The following is a 10,382-nucleotide window of genomic DNA, read 5'->3' as shown; positions in this document are numbered from 1 at the left end:
TTGATTATCTCCTGTTATTCCAGGGGGAAAAACTCTACCAAGTTAGCTGGACACCACACCCCTTCAATAATTCCACAGAGGCCTTTCTCCATCAATCTACATCTAGAACATAGAATAGTACAGCACAGTACAGGCCCTTTGGCCCACAATGTTGTGCCAACCCTCAAACCCTGCCTCCCATATAAGCCCCCACCTTAGATTCCTCCATATACCTGTCTAGTAGTCTCTTAAACTTCACTAGTGTATCTGCCTCCACCACTGACTCAGGCAGTGCATTCCACGCACCAACCACTCTCTGAGTGAAAAACCTTCCTCTAATATCCCCCTTGAACTTCCCACCCCTTACCTTAAAGCCATGTCCTCTTGTATTGAGCAGTGGTGCCCTGGGGAAGAGGTGCTGGCTATCCACTCTATCTATCATGTCTCCTCTCATCCTCCTTCTCTCCAAAGAGTAAAACCCCAGCTCCCTTAATCTCTGATCATAATGCATACTTTCTAAACCAGGCAGCATCCTGGTAAATCTCCTCTGTACCCTTTCCAATGCTTCCACATCCTTCCTATAGTGAGGTGACCAGAACTGGACACAGTACTCCAAGTGTGGCCTAACCAGAGTTTTATAGAGCTGCATCATTACATTGCGATTCCTAAACTCTATCCTTCGACTTATGAAAGCTAACACCCCATAAGCTTTCTTAACTACCCTATCCAACTGTGAGGCAACTTTCAGGGATCTGTGGACATGTACCCCGAGATCCCTCTGCTCCTCCACACTACCAAGTATCCTGCCATTTACTTTGTACTCTGCCTTGGAGTTTGTCCTTCCAAAGTGTACCACCTCACACTTCTCCGGGTTGAACTCCATCTGCCACTTCTCAGCCCAAATGATTGCTCATTCTGTCCTCAATAATTGCTTTGAAGAAATTCCATCACAGAAGTTCAATCATCCTGTCTGTATCGTTACTAGGTTTAGTTCTACTTCTTCCTTTGAATAAGTGTGTAATATTTAAAACATTCTAATCCTCATCTACCAATATTATTTAGGCTCCCCTTACTTTCCTACTTCACACAGCAGCGAAGGATGCATTCCATCTCAACCAGGTGATTGATCTAATCTTGGTGCAGTTGACCTTTTTGAGAACTTTTATCATCTTAGTGTTCAAAGTAATTTGATTATCAAAGTACATATATGTCACCATATGCTACCCTGAGATTAGTTTTCTTGCAGGCATTCACTGTAGAGCACAAAATTACAATTAAAAGGATCAATGAGCAACTATACACAAACCTGGTGGATGTCCATTGTGTCTGGCGACAACAGGAAACCTATGTGGCACAGTTTTTAACATTAAAAAGCTGTTTCACTGGGGCAGTTCTGTTCTCTCAGCCTCAGAAGTCTGGGGTCCAGGGTATGAACAAGCATCACAAACTGGGGTCTTCCTTGCTTGTGGTAGATGAGCACAACGTTTTCAGTGCCTTGTTATGCCCTTTGCTGTCCATGGAGTGTTGAAGTACGGCCTTTCTGGATGTTGGATCTCATTGTAGATCTGATCCGCTCAGGCCACCGGAGGTGACTTTGCCTGCTGAGGCAGGCATGTCCCTGTCTCGCTGGTTTGTGGGGCCGCTGGTTACCCTCACCTGATATAGCCCACCTGTCAAAGCGCTGTAGCGGGTTGTGTCTGCTGCTGTGGATTGTCAATGCTGAAACTTGTGTGAAGACAATGTGTTTAGAGATGGTCCTGCTGCAGCCTAAGGAATGGTGATCCAAGAAGTAATGAGTGAGAATGAGGCAGAGGCAGTCAGGGAGATCACCAAGGACATCTGGCCCCCAGACCCTTTCTCTGTGTTGAAAAATGCTGGCGGTGAACATATCCATCCTGAGCCAAGATCACAGCACCGTGGGTGGCTCAGCGGCATAAGGGGACGACCAAGAGTCCAGCGATGATGACTTGAATAGACAGCAATGCATATAATCAAGGTATCATGTGTTGTCTCCCTGGTGCCAGTGTCACTGATGTCACAGAATGGTTGTAGGGCATTCCAAATGGCAAGGACAAGCAACCGGAGATCATAGTCCACACTGGTAGTCATTGGTGAAAAGAGAATTGTGGTGCTGCAACGTGAAGACCATAAGTAGTAGAATTAGGCCATCTCATTCATCTAGCCTGCTTCACCATTCAATCATGGCTCATCCTTTTCCCCTCCTCACCTCCACTTCCTGGACTTCTCCCCATGGCCAGTCACAAACCAATCAATCTCTGCTTTAAGTACACCCAGTGGCCTGGCCTCCATAGCTGCCTGTGGTAGTAAATTCCACAAGTTCATCACCCTCTGGCTAAAGGAACTTCTCTGCATCTCTGTTTCAAATGGATGCCCCTCTAATCCTGAGGCTGCGCCCTTTTCTCCTGTCTGGGCCTTTCAATGTTCAAAAGGTTTCAATGAGATCTCCCCTCATCCTCCTAAATTCCAGTGAGTGCAGACCCAGAGCTATCAAACGTTCCTCATATGATAACCCTTACTTTCCTGGAATCAACTTTGTGAACCTCCTCTGAACCCTCTCCAATGCCAGCATATCTTTTCTTAATTGAGGAGCCCAAAACTGTTCACAATGCTCAAGGAGTAGGCTAACTGGTCCATAATTTCCTTTCAGCAGTAAGCCTCAATACCACTTCCCTGCTCTTGTATTCTGGACTTCTTGAAATGAATGCTAACATTGCATTTGCTTTCCTCACCATCAACTCTACCTGCAAGTTAACTTTTAGGGTGTTCTGCACAAGGACTCCCAAGTCCCTTTGTACCTCAGAATTTTGGATTTCTCCCCATTTAGAAAATAGTCAGCACATTTATTTCTACTCCTGAAGTGCATGACCATGTACTTTCTAACATTGTATTTCATTTGCCACTTTCTTGCCAATTCTCCTAATCTAAGTCCTTCTGCAGCCTACCTGTTTCCTTAACACTATCTGCCACTCCATCAATGTTCATATCATCTGCAAACTTGGCAACAAAGCCGTGTCCGAGGCTTGTTGCTTAAGAGTCCAGCATTGATTGATTCTAGTTGCCCTGATACCATTTCTCCATTATTAGAATGTCCTGGTGAAGCCTTGCACTGACATCACCAAGATTTGCTTGGCTGAAGTCAAAATGGGAGTGCAGAAAATGAATCCTCACTGACATGTTGCACTTCATGCTTGAAGCATGTCAACATAGTTTGAAGCAAGTCCATAGTTTGGTGCTCTGTAGTTGTCAAGAACTTTTTCGGCATAGGTCCTTGAATGCCTTCCATGCAATTTTCACTGGTCCTACTTGAAGCTTTTCAAATTGTCTGTCATTGATGACCTGTTTGCTGTGTAGACCAACAAAAATTTCTTCCTTAATCTTAGCATCAGTTACTCTGACTTGAATTATGAACTGAAATAACAAATATAAGCAATTACAAAAAAGTGTGTGATAGGGAAAATTCAATGTGATTTTCATGATTAGCAGCCAAAAGTATTCAGGAAGCAAAATCTTCCTTGTCCAGTGTAATCAATGCATGTCATTTTAAAAGCTACCCCATTTACTACATAGTCACCCAAGTAATTCATTTTCTTTTTTTGGCTTAACCAATTTTGGCTTTGCAAATATATTATTTTGTTTATTTTTAACTATTTATGCTAGGAGTAGGAACAGAGGCAATCCAAATCATTTTTGGTCCTATCTGTATCTATTTAACGCCTCTCCTCTGTTACATGCCAGTATCTCACAGAGCCTCCTCAGTCCAATACATTGTATTCCTCCAGCTTTGTGTCAGGAGTTTCCTATTGACAGAGTTTCCCATTCAGTGTAACCAGATACTTCACCCCATTTTTCAGCTCCTGTCGGAACTTCCTCTGCGTCAGTCCATAGATGCAAGTGTTGGTGCAGGAACTGAGAAGTTGCAACATGAATCCCGTTTGCTGGTTGATGTATATGGGGCTGCTGTAATACTTGTCCCGGTAATTGTAGTTTCTCATTCGCCATTTTAAGGAATGTACAAAATATGGTGTCCAGAGGAGGATGAAGTTGGCAGATAGAGTGAAGAGCAAAACCATAGACTTCTTACGGTTCTCACTCTCGGGATCATTGTGATTATCGCTGTTACTCACAAGCGTCCTACGGATTTTATTGGACTTCAAGATATGTTTGACAGTAAGAGCATTGAATGAAAGGATGAGAAAGATAGGTAGCAAAGGTGTTACTACAGTGTCGAACACCTTGTAAGCAGCCCACAGCGGTGAGATATAGTAGACAGCAGTTTCAACGCAGAGATATGGAATGTTGTTAATCAGAAATCCGGGCTCGTACATAAAGTAAAGGGGGATGCTCCTCAAACAGGCCAGTGTGCACACAGTGGCTATAATGACACTTGCTGTCTTCTCGGTACAGTACCTTGGCTTGAGTTTTTGGCAAGAAATGGCCACAAAGCGATCAAAGGTAAAAGCGACTGTGAACCAAACGGAACAATCGAGGGCTGCAATCTTTATGACAAGTATCATGGCACAGACCGGAGTGATGAACAAAACGCTTATCGGTAAATAAATGTTGTTAATTCGTTTCAGTATGACTTCGACAATCACCACCCTGAGATCTGCTGTTGCCATGGCAACCAAATAGCGAGTAATATATTTGGAGAGTCCGCAATTTCCCCGGCACAGGATTACAATCGCCACTAGGTTAACTGCAACAGAAAGAAAAGAAAGATGACACCAGACTCTGTAAATAAACCAGTGCCAGGGTGAAAAGAAATTACAAATCAAAAAGCCTTGTGATAAGATGAAGAAGATTCTACAAAAGGTGAGTGCTGTTGGTGCTGTCTGAGAAAGGGTAGGAAAGGAATATTTCCATGTTGCCTTGCAAGAGAAGAAAAATAAACATTTACAGAACATTCAGAAAATTATGCACATCAACTAGTTCCTTTCCCTTACCTGTAATGCCAACTGCTGCAAGAATGGGGTAGTAGATGCTTTCAAACACAAAGATCACTGGATAGCCCATGTTATGTGTCAAGGAGAGTTGCCCATCAGGCACTGTCTGAACGTTGTCAGTCTAGTTACACAGACATTTCTTATATGCAAAGGAATGGTCTGTTGGGATTCTCACCTGGAGAGAACTCCTTGTTATATTCAATTAACAACCTAAATTAATCAACCAAAACCAAAATCTGCTTTAGAGCTATTTTTAAATTATTTTGTTTGTTCCTTTGGAAAACAATGGTTCGCCCAAAATCATGTGTACTACCTCAGTGACAGGTTTGTGTGTACAGTAGTTATTGCACACATATGATGTATCCTGTCATTAGTTCTCACAGAACCGTGTGTTGTCTGGCAGAGGGAGCTGATCTCTTTCAGTGACTGTGAGGATACTGTGTAGCCTCTGTGAATGTCCACAAGAAACTAAATGTCAGGGTAGTATATGGTGACATATATGTGTTTTGATAATAAATTTACTTAGAACTTTAGTCTTTATTTCTTGGATTTTACACTTTATCTGGCCCCATCCTTTGTCTTGTTATTTGACCCACTATCTCCCCCATTCTGCTCTCATCTTTTGTCATGACATCACATCTGTACTTATACAGCACTGTCCTTCCTAATCTAAACCAGACATCGACTGTGCTTCCTTTGTTTTGTTTCTTTGATCCCTCCTAGGATATAAAAATGATTCTCACATCCCAGCTTACAGTCCCTTCCCTCAGCATACCTTCCTTAATTTCTTCTCTAAGTCATTACTCCAATTTTTCAGCCTTGTTTGACCATTTACACTTTTGTGACCAATGAAGACTTGAGTCTATCTGAAACAGGCGTGCAGATTTGCTCTGCAGTTCTCCTCTCACTCTTTCTACTCGATTGTAACACTTCAGATCTTTCAACATTGAATTTCAATCACCCATTCTCACAGATTTTTTAACTTCTTGATGTCTGTTGTTCTCCTTATAGTTTATCCCAACCCCAAATTTTGTCTCATCTGCAGATTTTGGAAACACTGTCCTGAACATTCATTTCCAAATCAGAGTAGGAAAAGAAGTGGCCCCGGTACTGACTCATGGCGAACTTCATTGTTTTCTTCTCTCCAGTCTGAGAAACAACATTCCACCACTGTTTTCTGTTTCCTGTTACTTTTCCAATTTTCTATCCATGCTAACATTCTTGTGTATCATCAGTCTTGATGATAAACCTGTCATTTTGCACCTGATGAGATAATTTTTCAGAACTCGTATCAATTGCAAATCCTGTTATTCCAGTAGAGAAAAAAAAACCTCTACCAAGTTATCTGGACATCACACCTCTTCAATAACTCCACACTGGCCCTTTCTCATCAATCCACATCTGTCCAAATGATTGCTATTTCTGTCCCCAGTAATTGCTTTGAGCAAACACCATCATGGAAGTCGGTGTAGTTACTGGGTTTAGTTCTATGTCTTCTTTTGAATAAGTGTATAATATTTAAAATATTCTGATTCCTAATTTACCAATATTTAGAGGATTATAGCTAGGCTCTCTTTAGTTTTCTTCTTTCCTTCCCTCAACAGCCTAGGATGCATTCCATCCAGTGATTAATCTAATTTAGGTGCAATTCAAAGTAAATTTATTATCTAAGTGCATATACATCAGCATAGGTTGACAACAGAGCAGCAGCGGCTGGAACTTCTGGAAGCAATTCAGGAGGAAAGGACATATACATCCCAAAGAGGAAGAAGTTTTCTAAGGACAAGATGACACAACCGTGGCTGACAGGAGAAGTCAAAGCCAACATAAAATTTCTTTGACCAGCGGCCAATCTGGACACTGGAAGTTTTGAGAGGAGGGTACGTCAAATTAGGTCCACTGCCTGAGTACAAAAGGCAGCAGCAGGTTGGTACAACGAGAATGAGCTTTGATCAGCAGCCAATCCAGACACCAGAAGTTTTAAAGGGAGTGTGTTTCAATCAGGTCCACTGCTTGAGTACCAAAGGCAACCGTGGATCAGTACAGCAAAAAGGAGCTTTGGCCAGTGGCTAATCTGTGTTTGCAATTGAGCAAATTCAAGGAAAGCAGGTGCAAGTGCAGCGGCCATCATTTGAGTGGAGATAGTCAGAGTGGTGATCTTGAGGCTTTAGCTCTTCAAGCTTTCCACGAAGAGTGGCTTCAGTCATAGAAAGCAAAGAAAAGCTCCAGGTTAACTTTTTCTTTCTCCTTCCCTCTTTATATTTGCTCAGCTGGACTAGTAGGGATGCTGGGCAGGATAGTTGAAAGCTCCTCTTGCAGGACATGAGAAGGCAGGGAGACCTCCAATGTCTCTGGTGACTACAGCCAGGAGAAGAGCATCCAGCTGCAGCTTCTAACAGTCCACGTTAAGGAGTTGGAGCTGGAATAGGATGAACGCTGGATCATTCAGGAAGCTGAAGGGGTGATAGATAGGACATATAGAGAGATAGTTACACCCAAGGTTTGGCAGTCAGGAGACTGGGTAACAGCCAGGAAAGGGAAAGGGGTTAAGGAGTGACTGCAGGGTATCCCTGTGGCCAACCCCTTCAACAACAGATATATCGCTTTTGTTACTGCCAGAGGGGGGTGTTGTTGGTGGCCTGGCAGAGGAAAGTCACAGTGGTCAGGGGTCTCTGACACTGAGAGTACCTCAGTGACTCAGATGGAATGGGGCAGAAAAGGCACACTGTGGTGTTAGGGGAACGGACAGGCGGTTCTGTGGGCGAGCACGAGATTCCCGGGTGATATGTTACCTCCCAGGCGCCAGGGTCTGGAATATCTCAGGTTGAGTCCTCAGCATTCTGAAGTGGGAGGGTGAACAACCAGAAGTCGTAGTCCATGTAGGTACTAATGACATGGATAGAATGAGTGATGGACTTCTGCATAGGGAGTTTGGTGCTGAGTTAAAGGTGCGACCTCCAAAGTTGTGACCTTAGGATTGCTACTCATGCCTCGTGCTAGTGAGGCCAGAAAGAGGAAGATCATACATTTTAATGCATGGCTAAGGAGTTGGTGCAGGAGGGAGGGCATAAAATTTTTGGATCTTTGGGCTCTCTTCCAGGGAAGGTGGGACCTGTACAGAAGGCTTGGCTTGCATCTGAACTGGAGGGGGACTAATATTCTACCAGGAAGGTCTGTTAAAGTTCTAGGAGGAGGAGAGGACGGCGGCACGACGCAGCGTGCAGCGGCCACTCCGGTGGTGATGTCTGTTATCTGTCAAGTAGGGTGCCGTGCACAATCCTGATTTGATGGAGACAGACGGGAGAGCACGGAGGAACATCTGGTGAAACTTCTGAAATGCCTGTTTCGCTGCTGCTGCTACTGTATGATCCAGGATCTCCGGAGGAGAAGGCCCGGAATCCTCGGCTTTGCTTGTTGCTCGGCAGCCGGGGCGGGGTCAAAGCGCTTGGCAGAGATGGTGCTCGGCGTTCGGTGTCAGAGGACTGGTTGGAGGCTCGAAGTTTTCGGACAGACTCAGAGTCGGCTGCGGTCAGGTGCTTCCAATGCATCGGCAAGTTTGCGGCGCTTCCGTCTGCGTGAGATGATGGGGCTATCAGGACTTGAGACTTTTTTTTTAACCGTGCCCATGGTATGTTCTTAATGAAATTACGGTATCGCTTTGCCCTGTTGTAACTATATGTTATAATTATGTGGTTTTGTCAGTTTTAGTCTTGGTTTGTCCTGTGTTTTCTGTGATATCTTTCTGGAGGAACATTGTATCATTTTTTAATGCATGCATTTCTAAATGACAATAAACGAGGACTGAGTGTCCTCATAATCTAATCTAATGCTGCACAGTGGGATTTAAACTAGATTTACAGGGGGAAGGGAAACAGAGTGCCAAAGCAGTTAGTGGAGAGGCTGTGGAGCCAGATGTTGGTTAAGACCTCAGACATATTTAGGAATCAAAAGGTTGAGCATGCTGCAACTACTGTCCTGAGCTGCCTATATTTCAATGCATGAAGTATTGTAGGAATGGTGGATAATAGTGTTGAAGGAGAATTAGCTGGTTTACAAACAGAGGCAATGTGTAGTGAGGAGAGACTGTGGATTGGACAAAATTGTAGCCAACAGGATGAGTTGTAGCGTAAAAGGCAGACAAATTTGAAGAGGGTGAATACAGGACTGAAGGTGTTATGTTTGAATGCACGCAGTATACGGAATAGGGTAGATGAACTTGATGCACATTTGCAGATTAGCAGGTATGATGTTGTAGGCATCATTGAATCATGGCTGAAAGAAGTTTATAGCTGGGAGCTTAATGTTCAAACGATACATATTGTATCGAAAGGATAGGCAGGAAAGCAGAGGGGGTAGCATCACACTGTTAGTAAAAATGAAATCAAAGCATTAGAAAGAGTTTTCATAGGCTTTGAAGGTGTTGAAGCATCGTGGACAGAGCTAAGGAACTGCAGGGGTAAAAAGACCCTGATGGAGTTGTATAAATAATAAAGGCACCCTTTAGTCATGCAAGACCATGGATCTGCGCCTGGAAAGTCTTCACTCTCCAGGGCGCAGGCCTGGGCAAGGTTGTATGGAAGACAGGCAATTGCCCATGCTGCAAGTCTTCCCTCTCCACGCCATCGATGTTGCCCAAGGGAAGGGCATTAGGACCCATACAGCTTGGCACCGGTGTCGTCGCAGAGCAATGTGTGATTAAGTGCCTTGCTCAAGGACACAACACGTTGCCTCGGCTGGGGCTCGAACTCACGACCTTCAGGTCGCTAGTCCAATGCCTTAGCCACTCGGCCACGTGCCCACACACGTGGAGTTGTATATAGAGCCGCCAAACAGTAGTAAGGATGTGGTCTACAAATTACAATGAGAGATAGAAAATGCATGCCAAAACAGATATGTTACAATAGACATGAGGGACTTCAATATGCAGCTAGATTGGGAAAATTAGGTTGGTGCTGGATTGCAGGAGGGGAATTTCTGGAATGCCTACGAGATAGCTTTTTAGAGCAGCTCATGGTTGAGCACACTAGAGCATCAGCTATTCTGGATTGAGTGTTGTGCAATGAACCAGAATTGATTAGTGAGCTTGAGGTTAAAAATAAACCCTCAGAGGAAGTGATTATAGTATGATCAAATTCACCCTGAAATTTGAGAAGAAGCTTTAGTCAGATGTATCAGTATTACAGTGGAGTAAAGGGAATTACAGATGCATGAGAGAAGAATTGGCCAGAATGATTGGAAAAGAACACTGGCAGGGATGACAGCAGAGCAGCAATGGCTGGAATTTCTGGAAGCAATTTGGAAGGCACAGGATATATACATCCCAAAGAGGAAGAAGTATTCTAAAGGAAAATTAACATAACCATTTCCTATCAAAGAATCTCAGTAATGTCCCTAATGGATCTGCCTCTATATCCATTCCTGACAAGGTGTTCCATTCAT

The 10,382-nt window shown here is 43.7% G+C and overlaps 1 protein-coding gene across 1 annotated transcript; it reads right to left on the bottom strand.

Annotated features, from left to right (window-relative positions):
• Window positions 1-3,797: 3,797 nt before the first annotated feature.
• LOC140202101 (probable G-protein coupled receptor 139) lies at window positions 3,798-5,013 on the bottom strand. The gene is made up of 2 exons (XM_072266960.1): window positions 4,944-5,013; window positions 3,798-4,696 (listed from the first exon to the last, which is right to left on the bottom strand). The coding sequence occupies exons 1-2, from the start codon at window positions 5,011-5,013 to the stop codon at window positions 3,798-3,800; spliced, it is 969 nt and encodes a 322-aa protein (XP_072123061.1).
• Between the last annotated feature and the right edge of the window lie 5,369 nt (window positions 5,014-10,382).

The sequence above is a fragment of the Mobula birostris genome, chromosome 8, assembly GCF_030028105.1.
Source record: "Mobula birostris isolate sMobBir1 chromosome 8, sMobBir1.hap1, whole genome shotgun sequence".
Classification (NCBI taxonomy): Eukaryota; Metazoa; Chordata; class Chondrichthyes; order Myliobatiformes; family Myliobatidae; genus Mobula; species Mobula birostris.
This window is presented reverse-complemented; position numbering and strand designations above follow the sequence as displayed.